This window comes from Herpailurus yagouaroundi, unplaced genomic scaffold (assembly GCF_014898765.1).
Source record: "Herpailurus yagouaroundi ecotype Mexico unplaced genomic scaffold, PumYag 355, whole genome shotgun sequence".
Classification (NCBI taxonomy): Eukaryota; Metazoa; Chordata; class Mammalia; order Carnivora; family Felidae; genus Herpailurus; species Herpailurus yagouaroundi.
The window spans coordinates 6,213,668-6,235,664 of NW_024412572.1; the positions used below are offsets into that span (position 1 = coordinate 6,213,668).

Below are 21,997 nucleotides of genomic sequence, written 5' to 3' on the forward strand. Positions count from 1 at the left end.
GTGGGCGATTGGGCCGATTTCGTGCACGCTGCAAAGCTACCGGATTTAAGTTTTGTTTTTCGGTTGCGGGTTTCTGAGTCGGAGGTTTAGTGTGCCGTGAGTACAGAGTTTTGGGTTTGGGATGCAGGAGTGGGGGAACGGGCCTTGGGCTAGAAAAAATCTGGTGAGGGAGAAGTAAGTGTGGGTCCCGGAAGAAGGAAGTTAGGATGTGCAAAGTGAAATATTTTGAGGGTGCTGGAGGATTGGGGAGCCATAAACATGAGGGAGTCAACAGCAGGATGAAATATAAAAAAGAGTGTAGAATTTGGTGTCCTGGAAATGCGCTCCGGTATTCCCTCATCCCACAATAGTCTAACCCTCAATTTCCTCATTTGTAGATTAAAGTATAATAAAAGTATTTAACCGAGTTGTTATGGGGGTAAATAAAATAAATGTCAAAGTACTAATCAAGATTTAATTTTAAGTAAACAGGCTGTATTAAAAAACAAAGAAACCACTTAAATGAGGATATCACAGAGAGAGGAGTGGAAGCTAACTGAAACCCATTAATTTATCTATATTGATCTTTTGGGAGGTACTATAATGAGTAATGCCCATTTTCTATCTGCAAGGAACATACCCTGCCATGAGAGAAGTTATAGCAACAAAGAACTCTATTATGTTAACTTTTAGAGAATTACAGATGGTGTTCTTTTGCAGCTACATCATTTTGATAGATCAATTTGGATCGAGAGACTATGGAAAGAGATGGAGGTAGTTAGTTTTCAGGTACTAACTGGATTTCATTAAGTGAAGGGGGGAAGGGTGGGGGTGGATTGATGTATGTTCTAGCTGGAGGGAAGCTCACCAACAAAGGCATGGAGGCAAGAAAGTTATCTGCAACGGGAGTATTTTAGGGGAAGAGAGGGAAATTAGGGGAGATAGGTTTGGTCCTTAGATAGAGAGCCATGACATCCAGGCTGAGTTTCATTTAATGCATTAGGCTATGAGGAGCCACTGATGAATATTATGACTTTTAAGAATATGGTGCAAAGGGGAGCCTGGTTAGCTCAGTCACTTAAGCATCCAACTCTCGACTTCTGCTTGTGTCACGATTTCACAAGTCATGATCTCACATTCGTGAGATCGGCCCCATGTTGGGCTCTGTGCTGACAGCATGGAGCCTGCATGGGATGCTCTCTCTCTCCCTCCTTCTCTGTCCCTCCCTGGTTCTCTTTCTCTCTCAAAATAAATAAACTTAAAAAACAAAAGAATATGGTCCAAGGCAGACAAGGGGTGGGTAGAACAGTTAAGCCATTATAGTAGAGCTGGGAAGAAGATATGGAGATCCTGAATAAACATGGTGATTGCCCAGAGAGACTATATGGAATTTTCATATGGTTGGATGAAGGTCAAGAGAAGGAGTAATGAAATAATGAATGTTAATTTTAAAGTCCAGGTTGCTTATGAGATGCTGAATTTGCTTTGAGGTGCTAAAACATACGTGACTTGAGTGATTTTTTTTTAAGTTAAACTTTTTTAAGTTAGACATTTCAAACTCCAGTGGGACATATAGGTGAAAATGTCCATTACATATTGGACATTCAAACCAGGATATTGAAAGATGTCATTTGTTCATTCAGTAAGTAATTGTTAATTACTCTGTGCCAGGTAGTGTTTTAAATAATAGAGGTAATCATAAATGCAGTGGGGATAATGATATTCCCACAGAAATGGATAGAGGAAATAGCAAAGAAAGTTGAAGACAGAACCTTTTGAACCAAGAAAGGAAAATTTTCAGTAAAAAATAATAATCTCCATTTATTGAGCACTTATGTGTCACTGTTCATCCTTTTTATTCATTATTTCATTTAATTCTCACACCAACCTATGATATATGCTATTTTCCCCATCTTCCTTTTTTAAGTGTTTATTATTTTTTGAGAGAGAGGCAGGAGCAGAGAGGAATGGGGACAGAGGATCCGAAGCAGGCTCTGTGCTTACAGTTGTGAGCTTGACACGGGGCTCAAACTCAAGAACCATGAGATCATGAACTGAGCTGAAGTTGGACCCTCAACCAACTGAGCCACCCAGGCTCCCCTATTATCCCCTTTTTTTTTTTTTTAAGTTTATTTTATTTTGAGAGAAAAAGAGCAAGTGGGGTAGGGGCAGAGAGAGGGAGAGAAAGAATCCCAGGCAGGCTGCACACTGTCAACTCAGAGCCCAGTGTGGGGCTCAAACTCAAGAACTGTGAGATTATGACCTGAGCTGAAGTTGGATGCTCAACTGACTGGGCCACTAAGGCACCCCTAATTTCCCCCTCTTTAATAAGTAACTGAAATGTAGTGAGGTTAAATAACAGGTCTTGTTACACAGCTAATAAGGGACAAAGCTTATACTTAAACCCAAGTCTGTTTAACTTTAGAGCCCAAGCTCTCAACTCCCAATATTTTTTGAAAAGGTGGTCAACACTGTCAAATTAAGTATGCAAAGCAAGGAGTGACTTGTTGGATGGAGGGTGGGAAACCAAGAAAGCAGTTAAATTTATTCATTTGGATGTCTTGTGACCAAGAAGAATAACCAGTTCAGATGTTGTAGTAGAAGTCAGATTGTGAGAGAATAAAACTAAATGAGATGTGAATATAGATAACTTTTTATAGATGTGCAGTAGTCATAGGAAACAGGAGTGAGGACAGTCGCTGACTCGGAGGGGGAAGAGAGGTTACGGGTTGTGGGAGGACTCTCTTAAAGTTCCAGGTTACTTGGGGGCGGGGTGGGGGGTGTGCAGCGCGGCAGGGCCTGGCTGGCTCATTTGGTAGAGCGTGCAGCTCTTGATCTTGGGGTTGTGGGTTTGAGCCCATGTTGGGCTTTACTTTTACTTTATAAAACAAATAAAATGACTCAAGATTATTTAAAAAAAAAAGCATTCCAAGTTACTCTTAAATAGTTTTAGAACAGTGGCATTCATCTTTAAGATGTCACCTGGATTCATAAAATGGGATATTCTTTGGCCATATAAAAGAATGAAGTACTGGGGCGCCTGGGTGGCTCAGTCGGTTAAGCGGCCGACTTCGGCTCAGGTCATGATATCGCGATCCGTGATTTCGAGCCCCGCGTCGGGCTCTGTGCTGACAGCTCAGAGCCTGGAGCCTGTTTCGGATTCTGTGTCTCCCTCTTTCTGACCCTCCCCCGTTCATGCTCTGTCTCTCTCTGTCTCAAAAATAAATAAACATAAAAAAAAATTTTAAAAAAATAAATAAAAGAATGAAGTACTAATACACGCTACAGCACAGATGAACCTTGAAAACATTATGTTAAGTGAGAGAGAACAGTACGAGCCAACCGCAAAGGACCACATACTATATGATCTCATTCCTGTGGAAGTCCAAAATAGGGAGATCTATAGAAGCACAAAGTAGATCAGTGGTTGCTTAAGAGTTTAAGGGGAGGGGGGCACAGGGGTGATGGCTAAAGGGTAGAGGACTTCTTGAAGTGATGAAAATGTTCTGTAATTGTGATGGTTACACATATCTGAACATACTGAAAGCATTGAATTATATACTTTAAAGATTTTTTTTTAACCATTTTTGAGAGAGAGGGAGAGAGAGTACAAGCAGGGGAGGGGCAGAGAGAGAAGGAGACACAGAATCTGAAGCAGACTCCAGGCTTTGAGCTGTCAGCACAGAGCCCGACGTGGGGCTCGAACTCACGAACTGCGAGATCACGACCCGAGCCGAAGTCAGACGCTTAACTGACTGACCAACCCTGACACCCCTGAATTATATACTTTAAATGAATGACTTTTGGAATGTGAGTTACTCTATCTCAATAAAGCTTTTTAAAAAAAAAAAATGTTACCCATTATCCTACTATACCAACCCAATTACCATTTCTATTTTCTAGGTTATTTTTTACAAAAGACAAATTGGCCCGACTTGGAGAAGTTTTGTGGAAGGAGGTGAGTAGTCATTTTAAAGGAGAGAGTGAGAGGGGTGCCTGGGTGTCTCAGTCGATTAAGCCTCTGATTCCTGGTTTTGGCTCAGGTCATGATCTCACAGTTTCTGAGTTCGAGCCCTGCATTGGACTCTGCAGACAGTGTGGAGCCTGCTTGGGATTCTCTCATTCTCTGCTCCTCCCCTACTCACACTGTCTCTGTCTCTCTCAAAATAAATAAATAAACTTAAAAATGTTTTTAAAGGAGAGAGTGAGAAAAAGAGATGGTATATTTGAAGGGTTGGTTGGTAGAAGAAAGCTAATGGAATGACAGACAGAAACCAGTATTCTAGCTAAACTGGGTAGACTGACCAGTAGAAGAAGATGTTGAACAGAGTCTTTCAAATTCATATTGAGGATTTTTAAAAAAATTTACTGAGCATCTACTGAACCAGGCACTGTTTTTAATGACTGGGGATTTAGCAGTGAAAACAAGAGATAAAAAATCCCTGCCCTTAGTGAGTTTCCACGATCCAGTGTGGGGAGTCAATAAGTAAAATATATCAGATAGTGATGAAGTAAAGCAGAGAAGGTCGGTAAGGGGATGCCAGAGTGGTCAGAGGAGACTCACCAAGAAGGTGACATCAGGACCCTCAAGCAGCGGGAACAAGCCGTATAAATGAATGGGAGAAGAACATCATAAATACAGTAGAAATGTGAAGTCTGAAGTAAAAATTTGGCACGTTTGAGGAACAGCAGAGCCCGGTGTTGTTGGAGCAGTGAGCAGGGGGAGAGTAGTAGGTGGGGTCACAGAAGTACTGGGATAGTAGGACCATGTAGGACTTTGTAAACCATTTTAAAGATGTTGGTTCTCTGACTAAAACAAAACAGCTTGGAGGCTTTTGAGAAGAGGAGCTTTGTGGTTTGAATTATATTTTAAGTAATCACTCTAACTGCTATGTTGCGAATAGACTGTGGGGGGCTGCTCTAAAAGCAGAAGCAAAGACACCAGTTGAAGAGGCTGTTGTAGTCATCCAAGCAAGAGGTTGTAGTGCATTGGACCAGGGCAGTATTGGCATGAGTGATCGTCAGATTCTAGATATTTGGATGGTAAAGCCAATAGGATTTGCTCACAGGGATCAAGTGTAGCATATAAGACAAGGAGAGGAGTAAAGTTTCTCCAACCGAGTTTTTTGTCATAAACAACTGGCAAGATGGAGGTAGTAATTACTGGAAGGTAGAATTCTGAGAGAAGAGCAGCTTTGGATGGTAGGTATTTATTTAGCAGGAGCTTGGTTTGGGACCTGTTAAGCCTGAGAGACCTGTACGACATCTAAATGGAGATATGGAATAGGCAGTCAGATAGGCATGATCAGAGTCGAGGGCAGAGCCAGCGCTGGAGGGAGAAATTTGAAAACCATTAATGTGTAGATGGTATTTGAAAACTGACACTTTCTGTGGTCACCAAGGCAATAAGTATAGAGAAAGATGAGGAAGAACCCTAAAAGTACATGAGCAGAATATTACATCATCTTGCTCAAAATCAAACGGGTTGACAAAGCATGCTCAATAAGACAGTTTTCTCTAAAGTTAATAAAATAAATTCTCCTCTCCCCTCCCTCCTTCCCTCTTCCCCTTCCTCCTCTCGGTCTCTTTCCCTTTTTCTCTCCCCCTTTCTCCTTCTCTCCTCCCTCTTTCAGAGAACATGACTGTGAGGTTATCTTCATGAAAATTTCTGTGATAAGGTTGTTCAAATAGAGGAACCCAAGGTCTGTATTAGCAATGGGAATGGAGATTGTAAATGAACTTTTGTAAGTAGTTTTTTCTTTCTCTAAGATAAAACAATGGATAAAGAACACCAAATAAGGATAAAATGTCAGTGGCTTTGTATTTATTTTAAATTTAGCATAACTAGTCCTCTACCTTAATTCCCATACTGTCCCTTACTTGTCAAAAACTTTTCTGAATCTCTCTTCTGTATCAGCAAAAGGATTGTAAATTTGTTTTGCATTGTTGCAGACAGCCTTCATATAAAGGAGGCTTTTCTTTTGTGTGTGCTTGTCCATTCTGATTTTATTTGAAAATAAGAACAATGAATGCCTTACGAAAATTCAAAGTCAGATTTTCAGGATTTGGAACAACTTTAAAGAGTGCTATATTTTATTTATTTTTTATTTATTTTTAAGCTGGTTTTTGTTGTTGTTATTGTTGTTTTGTTTGTTTTTAGTAATCAGAACACCCAAGATGGGACTCAAACTCACAACCCTGAGATCAAGAGTCACATGCTCTTCTGTCTAAGCCAGCCAGGCACCCCAAGAGTCCTACATTTTAGGACAACACGTTCTCACCAGCAGGTGCATCTGATGATGGTGGAGAGGGAATGAGTCTGTGCATCCCATCTTATACTGGTTTTTTTCTGTTCCTGACCCCTCATTCTGAATTTTTGTGTGTTTGACAGGTGTGAAAAGGACAGAATGAACTTTACCCCAACACGAACCCCTGTCTCCAGAAAGTAAGCCATTTGTTTATTTTTGACTTGTTAAAGAATCAAGACTTCTGTAGCCTTAAGTGCAAGTTAACTTGGGAACTAGAAGGGTTTTAGAAGCGTATTTCCAAACTCTGGATTTAAACTATGTTAGACCTCATTTCTCTATTCTTACTATGTATTTTTCGGATTAAAAACTAGGACATATTAGGGGTGCCTGGCTCAGTTGGTTAAGCGTCTGACTCTTAATTTTAGCTCAGGGCATGATCTCACGACCCACATCAGGCTCCATGCTGGCAGCGCAACGTCTGCTTGGGGTTCTCTCCTTCTCTCTCTGCCCCTTCCCCGCTTGCACTTTCTCTCTCTCCCTCTCTCTCTCTCTCTCTCTCTCTCTTTCTCTCTTTCTCTCTCTTAAAATAAATAAATAAACATTAAAAACTAGGACATATTAAATGTGCATACCAGAATGCAGGCAGTTTGAGTGAGCCTGGTATAGTACCTGTGGATGCTGGACGACAGAGGGAACAATCAGCATACAAACAGGGGACTTTTAATTCCAGTTCTGCTATTGCTACACAATAGATACATCTCATCCTCATGGCCATCGCTCCCCACTGCAGAATCTCAGAAGTACCTCTTAGTTCATCTACTAGCCTATTTCCCAGAGTTGTTATAAATAAAACTTCCTTTGAAAACATGAAACATTGGGGCGCCTGGGTGGCGCAGTCGGTTAAGCGTCCGACTTCAGCCAGGTCACGATCTCACAGTCCGTGAGTTCGAGCCCCGCGTCGGGCTCTGGGCTGATGGCTCAGAGCCTGGAGCCTGTTTCCGATCCTGTGTCTCCCTCTCTCTCTGCCCCTCCACCATTCATGCTCTGTCTCTCTCTGTCCCAAAAATAAATAAACGTTGAAAACATGAAACATTAAGTAAAAGAGTATTTCTGTCATGAGCTTTTAGTGATTGAGAAAATACTAAGTTTTTTTTCCTTCCTGATAGCTGAAAGTAAATTTTAATATCTCTTCTGTACATGCTCACTTATTAAAGGTGTTGACCATGACCTTCATTAGCTACAACTCTGGGCTTCCGGTATAAAGTTTCTCCACACTGCTGTGTATTTTGTTATGTTGTAAATTGTAGAGATTTAGCCAAACTGGATTAATTTTCACAGGGTTTCTCCACTTCTGGGCTATTTGTTTTCCAACTTTCATTCTTTTAGCTGAAGGCTCTTACTTGCTAAACTTCTTGTCTTGCCTTTGATTAACCTTTGATCTGGTCTAGTCTTGGTCTGTGTAATTCAGATGTCTCTGATGCTAATATGATTGTGTGCTCACTAACTAGCCTATTTTCTAATCCTGAATCTTATATTTATCATTCCCTTTCTTAATAAGTTTGCCACTTATATGCTTGTTCCTAAGAACAGTTTCATTTTGCAAATTATAATCTTAAACAAATGGCAGTACCTTCTATATACGCATCTCCATACATTTTTCCATTTAATACCGTTTGGGTGATTCAGTAATATTTGAGTATCTCTAATTCACAGTTTCTAATAACTTTGAATAATGTTCCATTTATATGAATATACCACAATTTATCCATCATCCTATTGAATGGATGGAAGGCTTACCATTTTTATTGTTACAAACAATGTCATTATAAACATTTTCTTACATGTCAGCTTGTATATATGTGCATGAGTTTCTCTAGGACAAGAGGAGTAGCAGTTTTACTACAGTGTATAGTGTTCCGTTGCTAGGCATCTGAAGAGCATTACATTTTCTGTTACTACCTGGTCTTACTTGGGTGATGTTTCATTTTTCTAAATGATCTTTTTATCCTTCTAACGTGTATTTTGAATCTACCTTTAAGCCTTTAATACTTGGAAACCAGTTCACAAGATTTGTCACTAACCTGAAACATCAAACTTTGAAGGCTTATGAGCACCTTACTTCTAGCACTTTAAGAACATAAACCCCTTTTTTATTTAAGAAATTATAATGTCTCATAAACGTCCCCACAGTTTAATGAACTTGCCCTTTGTAATGTCACATAGGCTGACAACTGCCTCCAAACATGATGTTGCCTGTGGCTTCAGTGGTCCCACCAACTGGAAGGGAAAGTCTTTCTTGGATTCGGTGGAGTCAACTCCCTTGCCTTCCACACAAGATCGTCTGGCTGTCCTCTGCCCTTCTCAGGAGCTTCTGGAATATTACCAAAAGAAGATGGCTGAGTGTGAGGCAGAAAATGAAGATCTGTTGAAGAAACTGGAACTCTACAAAGGAGCTTGTGAAGGACAGGTGAAAGAGATGGTGCATTGTGCCCTTTCAGGACTCTGATGGAGTCCATTCGTTACTGAGAGAAGTGCCAGCTTGTATCATAATCACATATTTTATTTAAAGTTTATTTATTTATTTTGAGAGAGAGAGCACATGCACTCATGTGAGCCAGGGAGGGGCAGAGGGAGAGAGAATCCCACGCAGGTTCCATGCTGACTCGGGGCTTGATCTTACTCGTGAGATCACAGCCTGAGCTGAAATCGAGAGTCAAATGCTTAACTGACTGAGCCACCTCTTCACCCCCCCCCTTTTTTTTTTTTAAGTTTATTTATTTTGAGAGGGAGTGAGAGCAAGTGGGGGAGGAGCAGAGAGAGAGAGAGAGAGACAATCCCAAGCAGTCTTTCCACTGTCAGGACAGAGCCCATTGCAGGGCTCGATCTCATAAACCATGAGATCGTGACCTGAGCTGAAATAAAGAGTCAGATGCTTAACCAACTGAGCCCCCTGGGCATCCCGACTTTTCAGGTTTTCTAAGTGTTGCCTGTCAGTTTTCTGACATCATGTCCTTCCTTCTAACCCAAATCCCATTGTGCTTCACTTCAGTGGCTGTACTGCCTGTACATGACCCCTTGCTTATTCTTCTGCTCTGCTTGCATAGCACAAATCCTAGCTATAACTTCATCTGGTTCTCCACCACCTCCTCTCCTGGAGCAGGATTTCTCAGTCTTGGCATTATTGACATTTGGGGCTGGGTAATTCTTTGTTGTGAAGACTGTCCTGTGCATTGTACGATGTTTAGCAGCATCCTTGGCCTCTACTCACTAGATACCAGTAGCACACCTCTGCCCCCATCCTCCCTGTCCCCAATTGTGACCATCAAAAATGCCTGTAGACACTGCCCAATTTCTCCTGGGGGCATAGGCAAAATTACCCCCCAGTTAAGAACCGTTCTCCTAGAACAGTCACAAATCATTACACAATAAAGTCACGGTAAACATATCCATCCGTATCCTCAGTCACTGTACAACCATTTTCTCACCTGTGCTCACCTGGGCCATACCCTCACTCTCCTCCAGCCTGCCACCCCTTCTTAGCCCACTTCTCTCAGGCAATCTTGCTTCCTAGTTCACAAAGGAAATGCCAGCCACCTCGCATGCACTCCCTTCCTGCCCATCCACACACAGATGCACCTCTGTCCATCTCTCTTCTTCTTTACCGCTGCAGGGGCAAGATGTCTCTGCCTGTTCAAGGTGAATTGATCCAGAACTCTCCCTGGCCCCCAATCCTCCTTCCTCCTAAGAAACCCTGTTTCATCCGCTCTCTTCTCTCCGTGTTCTGTTTTTAACTTCTTGCATGACATTCGCTTTTTCTCCTCAGTATATAAACATACTCCAGTCTTTCCCAACTTAAAGGAAGAAAATGCCGTTCTGTAGTTATGCTTTTCCCTGTCGACCCTCTTTTCTCAACCACACTTACAGAATAGTTTGACTTTATCACTCTCTCAGCGACTTCTTGACTGCAGTTTGGTCTCTGTCCTCATTGCTCCATGAAAACTGTACCTCCTGTGGTCTCCAGAACCTACTTGTCAAAATGATCTCTTCTCTTTGTAGCCTTTGCAGTATTTGTCACCATTGACCTTTTTCTGCAAACTCATCCTTTCTTGATTTCTGTCATTTTTCTTTCCTAGGTTCTGTCTTCACCTCTCTGCCCAGTTCTTGTCAGTCTCCATTCACAACTCCCTTTCCTTAGTCTTAACTGTCTAAGTTCTAGATTCCACCGTATACGGTCTCATTGTATTTGTTCGTTCTACTGCTACATCTGCGATGATGACACCAAGTAACTGATGGGGACTCCCTTTTCTCCCTGAGCTAGCTCCATGCTAACATGCCCACGTCTGAGCTCCTTTCCCCTTTGCTCCCCTACCCACACATTCATATATGCCACTGACACTTCCCCTTATCTCTTCACTTGTCTTTATTCTTTGTCCAGTAAATGGTATCGTTGCCTGCCGCACTCCCCAGCCCCTACTTCCTTCATTTGGTAAGTGCTATTGCTTCTGCTTCCTTAATGTCACTAGATCCATTCTTACAGCTTAATCGCTCTTGCCACAGCACTAGTTCAGACTCTTGTTACGCCTCCCCTGAGCTACTCCTTACCAGTATCCAGCCTCCGGCCCCATAAGTCCCCAGTCTGCCTCTCACTATCCACTCCAGTAACACTGAAGTACTTGGAGTTTTCCAGACACTTACGGCTCTTTGATGGTTGTGTATTTATGTCTCTTTCCTGAGAGTACGCCCCCCTCTGCTTGTCTCCAACAGTTTTCGTCTTTCAAGTTCCAACTTTTTGGTTGCATTCCCTGTTAGAGGTTTTACCCCTGCCGTGCTTTCCCCTCTACCATTTTATTCTGTATTCTCTTTCATGAAATAATTATTTCACTTTAATTGTTGGCATGTCTCTTTCCCCACAAAATTCTTCAGCTCTGTAGCCAAAAATCATACCTTTTTATCTTTGTCTTTCCAACATTTTATAATCCTTATTACATAGAAAGCATTAACAAAAAAAAAAAAAAAAAAGGTGTGACTAGAACAGGTAGATCATTTGGCATTACAGGGTTTTGTAATCTGTAAAAGATACGAGAGCTTTGATGTTACATGCAAACGTCACACTCACCCTGTAGCTTTTAAACCCTAGTCTATACACAGCTGTTGTCATTTGAATTCTGTGTTGGTGAAACCATTCACTTTGTGATATATCTACCTGAACTGAGCCACCATACCCAATAAGAGATACTCCTATGAAGTCAGATATCTTTTCAACTACCTTTTTTTTTCCCTCAGCATAAACTAGAATGGGATTTGCAGCAGAGGGAGGAAGAGATTGCTGAATTGCAGAAAGCCCTAAGTGATATGCAGGTCTGCCTCTTCCAGGAACGGGAACATGCTTTACGCCTCTACTCTGAAAACGACCGACTGAGAATCAGGTGCCAACTAGCAGAAGGGAACTATTGGAGTTCTGTTTCTAAATTAAATGAAACAAGATAAATATCTCTATGGTCCTTCTCTTAGGTTGTGTTCCCCAGGAAGCAGACTCTGAGATGGATACGAATGCCCGTAGGATGGTTAGGTAGACTCTCAGGAATACCATCTACGAGCAGATTTGGACAGAGGAAGAATTTGAACTGTGATTCGATGGTAACAGTTAGCTTCAGCTGAGCTCTGAGGCCAGGACAGCCATTCAGAGGCAAAGGGGTTGAACATTTGTACCCCACTCATTGGCTGTAGGCTGCCACCAGGGAGGGGATATAGACTTGGGAAAGGCTGCTGCCTTCAGCCTAGGGCAGTTGCTGGAGAAGCTCTTGGGTGAGAAGGGTCTTGATCCTGAAGGTAGCATCTGAGCAGTGGTCCACGATGTGGAAGCATCCACTACTAAATTTTTTTTAAATTGTGGTAAAATATATTTAACATGAAATTTACCATTTTAGTCATTTTTAAGTGCATAGTGCAGTGGCATTAGGTATATTCACATTATTGTGCAGCCATACCACTATCCATGTCTAGAATACTTTTTCATCATCCCATATAGAAACTCTAAACAATATCTCCCCATCTCCCCTCCTCCTAGCTCCCAGTAACCACTGTTCTACCTTCTATCTATGTGTTTGACTTCATATAAGCAGAATCAGATAGTATTTGTCCCTTTGCATCTGGCTTATTTCATTTAGCACAATGTTTTCAAGGTTCACCAACGTTGTAGCACATATCAAACTTTCATCCCTTGTTAAGGCCAAATAATATTCCATTATATGTATATACCACATTGTGTTTATCCCTTGGTCCATTGATGGACATCTGAATTATTTCCATCTTCTAGCTATTGTGAATAACACTGCTGTGAACATTGATGTACACATACCTGTTCAGGTCTCTGCTTTCAGTTGTTTTGTATATATACCCAGAAGTGTGATTGCTGAATCAAATGTTAATTCTATGTTTAATAATTTTGAGGAACTGCCATACTGTTTCCCATAGTGACTGTACCACTTTATATTCCCACCCACAGTGCACATAGGTTTCAGTCTCTTACTGAATGTGCATACCAACATTTGTTCTTTATTTTTTTTTAATACTAGCTATCTTAATGGGTGTAAAGTAGTATCTCATTGTTTTGGTTTACATTGCCCTAATGATTAGTGATGTTGACATTTTCTGACATGTTTATTGGTCATTTGTGTATCTTTTTCAGAGAAATGTCTATTCAAGTCCTTTGCCCATTTTTGAATTGGGTTCTTTGATTTTTACTGTTGTTTAGTTTTAAGAGTTCTTTGTATATTCTAGATTGAATCCCTTATTAGGTAAGTGATTTCCAAGTGTTTTCTCCCATTCTGAGTGTTGCCATTTTATTCTGTTGATAGTCCTTTGATGCACAAAAGTTTTTTATTTTTGTAAGGTCCAATTGGTATATTTTTCTTTTTGTTCCTTCTGCTTTTGATGTCATGTTTAAAAAATCATTGCCAAATCCAATATCACTTTGTTTTCTTCTAAGAGTTTTATAGTTTTAACTCTTATATGTAGGTCTTTGATCCATTCTTTCTGAATTAGTATAAACACCTGATGTTTTAAAAATTAGAGCTAAGGTCTGAATATATCTTACTCAATTTTAATTTGATGTTGCCATTGTTGTAAAAGTAAATCAGAAAGGAGGTCTTTTAAATAGGAAAATTTACTTCCTCTGAACACAATATGTGCTTACTCTATGAGAATTGCAGGGAGTTAGAAGACAAGAAAAAGATTCAGAACCTCTTGACCCTTGTGGGCACAGACACTGGAGAAGTGACCTATTTTTATAAGGAGCCTCCAAACAAAGTAAGTAATCTTTGGTACAGCATGGTAAGCATGGCTTTTATAAAATACAGGATGGGGTCCACAATAAGAGCAATTTTGGTACTTATTAAAGAAGATAGAAGGAGAATTAAATGTCATAGCCCCTAAGTTTTCAGAGCACTTGCTATAATTATAGACAGTTTTATGATTTTATTTATTTTTCTCCGAAAAAACCTTGGGAAGTAGTATTGTTTACCCCATTTTATTGTTTGGAAATCTAATTTTTTTTAAATGTTTATTTATATTTAAGAGAGATAGAGGGGCGCCTGGGTGGCTCAGTTGGTTGAGCGGCCGACTTTGGCTCAGGTCACGATCTCGCGGTCCGTGAGTTCGAGCCCCGCGTCGGGCTCTGTGCTGACAGCTCGGAGCCTGGAGCCTGTTTCGGATTCTGTGTCTCCCTCTCTGACCCTCCCCCGTTCATGCTCTGTCTCTCTCTGTCTCAAAAATAAATAAACGTTAAAACAAAATAAAAAAAAAAAAAAAAGAGAGAGAGAGAGACAGAGTGCGAGCTGGGGAGGGGCAGAGAGAGGGGGAGACACAGAATTTGAAGCAGGCTTCAGGCTCCGCAGAGCCCAATGTGGGGCTCAAACTCACGAACCCCGAGATCGTGACCTGAGCTGAAGTCAGATGCCTAACCAGCTGAGCCACCCAGGTGCCCCTATTGTTTGGAAATCTAAAGCATAGAGGAGTAGATGTTTTGGGGGGAGATTAGAGAGGAAAGCAGGAGCAGAGTTAGTGTGGGAGCAAGTTGCAATACTCAGGTTTCTTTTTTTTTTTTTTTTTAATTTTTTTTATTTTTGAGAGAGAAAGAGATACACAGAGCATGAGTGGGGGAAGGGCAGAAAGAGAGGGAGACACAGAATCCCAAGCAGGCTCCAGGCTCCAAGCTGTCAGCACAGAGCCCGACACAGGGCTCGAACTCATGAACTGTGAGATCATGACGTGAGCTGAAGTCGGTCGCTTAACCAACTGAGCCACCCAGGCACCCCTCAGGTTTCTTTTTTAATGTGAAGTTTCTGCTGATAAGAAAAGTAATGCATGGTCTTTATTAAAAACAGATAGATTTGAGAAATCGATCATATAAGAGTGGCAGTGTCGCATAATTCTATATCCCAGAGATAAAACTCTTTTTCCATTCATATAGAAATATTTGTGTATGTATAGTATTTCCATTTTTATACTTGTATAAACAGTGCCTCAATGAGCATATTTATGTGTATCTACATATACATTCTTTGGTGGTACCGTTATTTTCCTAAAGGCCTTTGTCAAGGATCCCCTCCCCCTTTCTTTCAGCAGATATTACTAGATAACTCTGAAATTTAATTTTTTTAGTTTGTATTACCAGCACTGAGTTTTATCCAATTTGTTACTTTGTCCACTTTGGTATCTCACATACATGACATCCTTATATGATTATGGCAATTTTGACAAATTTGATATGTGAATAGTGTTTGACCTACAGAAATAAAGCTAAAAAGTGAAATATGACATCTTATAGGGAGGCTAATTCTATACTTTTTTTTTTTTTGCCTTTTCAGGTCAGCATTTTCCAAAAGACTAAGCAGCCTGTAGGTATATGTGAACAGAATGAATTTTCCTCAGCTTTCAGAGCAGGTACTAGCCACATTATTATAAATTCTCATTGATGCAGAATTCAAAAACATAGTGCACATGATTAGAAATTTTTTCTACTATGTAGTGATAATGAATATTCATAGTGATGTCTTTGGTGGTTTCAGATTTCACTGAGCTTTCTTTCCTTTAACCTTCCTTGATGTTTTAATAAAGTAAAATAAAAAATACATAATTAACATGATGATAAATCATAAAACAGACTTAGACAACTTCTGGGATCACAGAATATTAATTCGATTCTAAGCCTCAGTCTCTTTCTTTTTTTTTTTTTTAAATGGAAATCTTAGTTTTATATCTTTGCCTCTTTTTAGAAAATTAAGATGTAACTGACATATTACACTTGTTTTAAATGTACAACATAAGGATTCAATATTTGTCTGTGTTACGAAATGATCACCACAGTAAGTCTGGATAGCATTCATCATCCCACATGGTCATGCATTTGTTTTTCCTGTGATGAGAACTCTTAAGATCTGTTCTCTTAGCATGAGGTTCTTAAATCATTCTAGGAATTTTGTTCAGTGTAATTTTAGTGTTGCTTGTTTTTTTTAATATAATTTATTGTCAAATTGGCTAACATACAGTGTGTGCAGGGTGCTTTTGGTTTTGGGGGTAGATTCCTGTGATTCATCACTTACATACAACACTCAGTGCTCATCCCAACAAGTGCTCTCCTCAATGCCCATCGCCCATTTTCCCCTCTACCCCACCTGACCCATCAACCCTCAGTTTGTTCTCTGTATTTAAGAGTTTCTTACAGTTTGTCTCCCTCCCTCTCTGTTTGTAACTATTTTTCCACTTCCCTTCCCCCGTGGTCTTCTGTTAAGTTTCTCAAGTTCCACATATGAATGAAAACATATGATATCTGTTTTTCTCTGACTGACTTATTTCACTTAGCATAATACCCTCCAGTTCCATCTACATTGCTGCAAATGGCAAGGTTTCATTCTTTCTCATTACCAAGTAGTATTCCATTGTATATATAAATCAAATTTTCTTTATTCATCAGTTGATGGACATTTGGGCTCTTTCCATAATTTGGCTATTGTTGAAAACACTGCTATAAACATTGGGGTATATGTGCCCCTATGAATCAGCACTCCTATATCCTTTGGATAAATTCATAGCAGTGCTATTTCTGGGTCCTAGGGTAGTTCTATTTTTGATTTTTTGAGGAACCTCCACACTTTTCTAGAGCAGGTGTGCCAGTTTGCATTCCCACCAACAGTGCAAGAGAGTTCCCATTTCTCCACATACTCGCCAGCATCTGTTGTTTCCTGAGTTGTTAATTTTAGACACTCTGACTGGTGTGAGGTGGTATCTCAGTGTGGTTTTGATTTGAATTTCCCTGATGATGAGTGACGTTGAGCATCTTTTCATGTGTCTGTTAACCATCTGGATGTCTTCTTTGGAAAAGTGTCTGTTCATGTCTTCTGCCCATTTCTTCACTGGATTATTTGTTTTTCAGGTGTTGAGTTTGGTAAGCTCTTTATAGATTTTGGATACTAACCCTTTATCCGCTATGTCATTTGCAAATATCTTTTCCCATTCTGTCAGTTGCCTTTTAGTTTTGTTGATTGTTTCCTTTGTAGTGCAGAAGCTTTTTATCTTGATGAGGTCCCAATAGTTCATTTTTGCTTTTAATTCCCTTGCCTTTGGAGATGTGTCAAGCAAGAAATTGCTGCAACTGAGGTCAAAGAGGTTGTTGCCTGTTTTCTCCTCTAGGGTTTTTATGGTTTTCTGTCTCACATTTAGATCTTTCATCCATTTTGAGTTTATTTTTGTGTATGGTATAAGTGGTCTAGTTGCATGTTGCTGTCCAGTTTTCCCAGCACCATTTGCTAAAGAGACTGTCTTTTTTCCATTGGATGCCCCTTCCTGCTTTGTCAAAGATCAGCTGGCCATACACTTGTGGGTCCAATTCTGGGTTCTCTATTCTATTCCATTGGTCTATGTGTCTGTTTTTGTGCCAATACCACACTGTCTTGATGATTATAGCTTTGTAGTAAAGACTAAAGTCTGGGATTGTGATGCTTCCCGTTTTGGTTTTCTTTTTCAACATTACTTTGGCTATTTGGGGTCTTTTGTGGTTCCATACAAATTTTAGGATTGTTTGTTCTAGCTTTGAGAAGAATGCTGGTGCAATTTTGACTGGGATTGCATTGAAGTGTAGATTGCTTTGTGTAGTCTTGACATTTTAACATTTATTCTTCGAATCCATGGAATGTTTTTCCATTTCTTTGTGTCTCCTTCAGTTTCCTTCATAAGTTTTCTATAGTTTTCAGCATACGGATCTTTTACATCTTTGGTTAGGTTTATTCCTTAGGTATTTTATGATTCTTGGTGCATTTGTAAGTGGGGTCGATTTCTTGATTTCTCTTTCTATGGCTTCATTATTGGTGTATAGAAATGCAACTGATTTCTGTACATTGATTTTTGTATCCTGTGACTTTGCTAAATTCATGTATCAGTTCTAGCAGCTTTTTGGTGGAGTCTTTCGGGTTTTCATGTAGAGTATCATGTCTGTGAAAAGTGAAAGTTTGCCTTCTTCTTTGCCAGTTTTGATGCCTTTTATTTCATTTTGTTGTCTGATTACTGATGCTAGGACTTCTAACACTGTGTTAAACAACAGTGATGAGAGTGGACATCCCTGTTGTGTTCCTGATCTCAGGGGAAAGCTCTGTTTTTCCCCATTGAGGATAATACTAGCTGTGGGCTTTTCATATATGGCTTTTATAATATTTCAGTATGTTCCTTCTATCCCAACTTACTTGAGGGTTTTTATTAAGGAACGATGCTGTATTTTGTTTTGCATCTATTGACAGGATCATATGGTTCTTATCCTTTCTTTTATTAATGTGATGTATCACATTGATTGATTTATGAATATTGAACCAGCCCTGCAGCCCAGGAATAAATCCTACTTGATCCTGGTGAAGAATTCTTTTTATATGCTATGGAATTCGATTTGCTAGTATCTTGTTGAGAATTTTTGCATCCATGTTCATCAGGGATATTGGCCTGTAATTCTCCTTTTTTTGTGGGGTCTCTGTGTGGTTTGGGAATCAAGGTAATACGGGCTTCATAGAATGAGTCCAGAAGCTTTCTTTCCATTTCTAATTTTTGGAACAGCTTGAGAAGGATAGGTATTAACTCTCCTTTAAATGCCTGGTAGAATTCCCCTGGGAAGTCTGGTCCAGGACTCTTATTTGTTGGGGATATTTGATAACTGATTCAATTTCTTCACTAGTTATGGGTCTGTTCAAATTTTCTATTTCTTCCCATTTGAGTTTTAGTAGTGTGTGGGTATCTAGGAATTTGTGCATTTCTTCCAAGTTGTCCAGTTTGTTGGCATATAATTTTTCATAGTATTCTCTGATAATTATTTCTAGTTCTGAGGGGTTGGTTGTGATAAGTCCATTTTCATTCATGGTTTTATCTGTTTGGGTCCTCTCTTTTTGAGGATTCTGGCTAGGGTTTTATCAATTTTGTTTATTTTTTCAAAAAAAACAGCTCTTAGTTTCATAGATCTACTGTTTTTTTGGATTTTGTATTGTTTATTTCTGTTCTAATCTTTATTATTTCTCTTCTTCTGTCTTGGGGTTTCTTTTCTGTTCTGCTTCTATATCCTTTAGGTGTGCTGTTAGATTTTGTATTTGGGATTTTTCTTGTTTCTTGAGATAGGCCTGGATTGCAGTGTATTTTCCTCTTAGGACTGCCTTTGATGCATCCCAAAGGGTTTGGACTGTCATGTTTTCATTTTCATTTGTTTCCATATATTTTTTAATTTCTTCTTTAATTGCCTGATTGATCCATTCATTCTTTAGTAAGATGTCCTTTAACGTCCATGCATTTGGAGGTTTTCCAGACTTTTTCCTATGGTTGATTTGAAGTTTCATAGCATTGTGATCTGAAAATGTGTATGGTATGATCTCAGTTCTTTTATATTTTTTTGAGGGCTGTTTTGTGACCAGTATGTGATCTATCTTGGAGAATGTTCCATGTGCACTCGAGAAGAATGTGTATTCTGCTGCTTTTGGATAAAAAATTCTGAATATATGTGTCAGGTCCATCTGGTCCAGTGTATCATTCAGGGCCATTGTTTCTGTGTTGATTTTCTGCCTAGATGATGTGTCCATTGTTGTAAGTAGAGTATTAAAGTCCCCTGCAATTACCATGTTCTTATCAGTAAGATTACTTATGTTTGTGATTCATTGTTTTATATATTTGGGTGCTACCAAATTGGGTTCATAAAACTTTATAATTGTTAGCTCTTCTTAATGGATAGACCCTGTAATTATGATATAATGCCCTTGTTCATCTCTTGTTACAGCCTTTAGTTTAAAATCTAGTTTGTCTGATAGAAGTATGGCTACTCCAGCTTTCTTTTGACTTCCAATAGCATGATAGATGGTTCTCTGTCCCCTCACTTTCAATCTGAAGGTGTCCTCAGGTCTAAAATGGGTCTCTTGTAGACAGCAAATAGGTGGATCTTGTTTTTTTATCCATTCTGATACCCTGCATCTTTTGATTGGAGCATTTAGTCCCATTTATATTCAGTGTTATTATTGAAAGATATGGATTTAGTGTCATTGTGTTATTTGTAGGTTTCATGCTTGTGATGTCTCTGGTCCTTTGTAGTCTTTGCAACATTCCCCTCACAGAGTTCCCCTTAGAATCTCTTGCAGGGCTGGTTTAGTAGTGATGAATTCCTTCAGTTTTTGTTTGTCTGGGAAAACCTTTATCTCTCCTGTTCTGAATGACAGGCTTGCTGAATAAAGGATTCTTGGCTTCATATTTTTCCTATTCAGTACATTGAATATTTCCTGCCACTCCCTTCTGGCCTGCCAAGTTTCAGTAGATAGGTCTGCTACTACCCTTATGTGTCTACCCTTGTAGATTAAGGCCTGTTTGTCCCTAGCTGCTTTCAGAATTCTCTTTATCTTTGTATTTTTCCAATTTCGCCATGATATGTCGTGCAGAAGATTGATTCACGTTACATCTGAAGAGAATTCTCTGTGCCTCCTGTATTTCAATGTCTGTTTCCTTACCCAGATTGCGGAAGTTCTCAGCTATAATTTGTTCAAGTAAACCTTCCATCCCTTTCTCTCTTCTTGTTCTGGAACTCCTGTGATACAGATATTATTCGGTTTCATTGAATCACAGTTCTCTAATTCCCTCCTCGTGGTCTAGAATTTTTTTATCTTTTTTCTTGGCTAGATCTTTTTCCATCATTTTATCTTCTATTTCACTTATACTCTGCTCTGCCTCTTCAATCCTCGCTGTCACTGCATCTAGTTTATTTTGTACCTCATTTACAGCATTTCTTAATTCATCCTGACTACTTTTTATTTCCTTGGTCTCTGCAGCAATCGATTCTCTGCTGTCTTTTGTTTTTTTTCAAGCCCAGCGATTAATCTTATGACTATTATTCTAAATTCTTGATCAGATATAGTGTTTATATCTGTTTTTATCAACTCTTCAGCTGTCAGAATTTCTTCTGAGGAAAATTCTTCCATTTTGTCATTTTGGCTAGTTTTCTGTCCCTTATGTGTTTTAAAAGCTTGTTATGTGTCCTGCACCTGGGAGCACTACTATATTAAAGAGGGGTCATATACTGTCCAGGGCCTGGCCCTTCAGGAGGTGTTTTGCAATGTGTTATGTGCTCTCTGTTGTTGTGACTCTGATTGCTTTATCTCCCTACTCATAGTGATGTTTTGGACCCTCCACCAGGTATGCTTTGATTTGTTCATTGAAGTAGTTCTGGAAAAAAAATTTTTAAAAGAAGGGGGTTGAGGGGCAGTGGTGGTGGAAAAGGCCCTGTCCTGTACAAAGAGAGAAATGACAGGGGCGGGGAAAAGGAAAGGAAAAAAAGAAAATTAACTGGGCAGAGAAACTATATGGCTTAATCCAGAGAGAGAAGAAAATAAAGAAGGAGATATAGAACAGGTATAAAGAGAATAGGTTAAATATGTCTGCTTAAATAAACTAACAACCAGAATACAGAATAACCGGAATAGAGAAGGGAAGAAATAAGAGGGAGAAAAGGAAGAAAACATATATATATATATATATACACACACACACAAATATATATGTATATATATATGTATATATATGTGTATGTATGTGTATATATACACACACATATACACACACACACACACATATATATGTGTGTATACATGTGTATGGGTGCAAATACACACACACACACACACACACACACACACACATATATGCATATAATAAGAATGATCCAAGAATTAAATCAGAAAATGCAAAAATGCTGGACTGATATCTGATGGTGCCTTGAAACTGGTGGCAGCACTGGTCTGGAGGAGAGGCTGTCTGGTCTGGTTAGTGTCAATCTTGCTCAGGTAGACACCCAGTTACCAGGTACAGAGGGGTGTGGTTTGGTGTAGGCGGGTTCCGCCTCCACTGTGGGCCCTCTGTCGGTTCCCTGAGGCCCCACCTTGTTGGTGATGGGAAGAAAAATGGTGACATCCCAGTCTCTCCTCCCCAGACCCCCGGTGTCCCAAACCACTCTGTTCAGGCCATCCTCACAGTACTGCACAGTGGGAGTGGGGCTATTTTTTTCCTCCTCTCTCTTGCTCCACAGTCTCCCATGCCTGGGCTCATCTGGGGTTCAAACCCAGATGTCTTAAAGGGTCCCGCTCTGGGCACCCCACCAAAGGGCCTCCTCTCAGTGCCACATGGGTCCGAACGAGGCGGTTTGTCCTGCTCTACTGACTCTGACGCCTCCCTGGTGCTAGGCTGGGATTTAAACCCTGATGCCTTAAAGG

At 39.9% G+C, this 21,997-nt stretch overlaps 1 protein-coding gene across 4 annotated transcripts in view; it reads left to right on the forward strand.

The window, feature by feature from the left end:
• CCDC77 (coiled-coil domain containing 77) overlaps positions 1-21,997 on the forward strand; it is a 31,882-nt gene continuing 9,885 nt past the window's right edge. Inside the window, exons 1-9 of one of the 4 annotated variants that reach the window (XM_040462621.1) lie at positions 42-96; positions 700-768; positions 3,883-3,937; positions 5,613-5,681; positions 6,371-6,424; positions 8,451-8,694; positions 11,511-11,653; positions 13,439-13,535; positions 15,095-15,170. In XM_040462621.1, the coding sequence (XP_040318555.1) occupies positions 6,387-6,424; positions 8,451-8,694; positions 11,511-11,653; positions 13,439-13,535; positions 15,095-15,170 (598 nt within the window). In that variant the 5' untranslated portion in view covers positions 42-96; positions 700-768; positions 3,883-3,937; positions 5,613-5,681; positions 6,371-6,386. Of the gene's footprint in view, positions 97-699; positions 769-3,882; positions 3,938-5,612; positions 5,682-6,139; positions 6,267-6,370; positions 6,425-8,450; positions 8,695-11,510; positions 11,654-13,438; positions 13,536-15,094; positions 15,171-21,997 lie in introns of those variants that run through there. The other 3 variants (XM_040462619.1, XM_040462618.1, XM_040462620.1) reach the window with 3 other exon arrangements.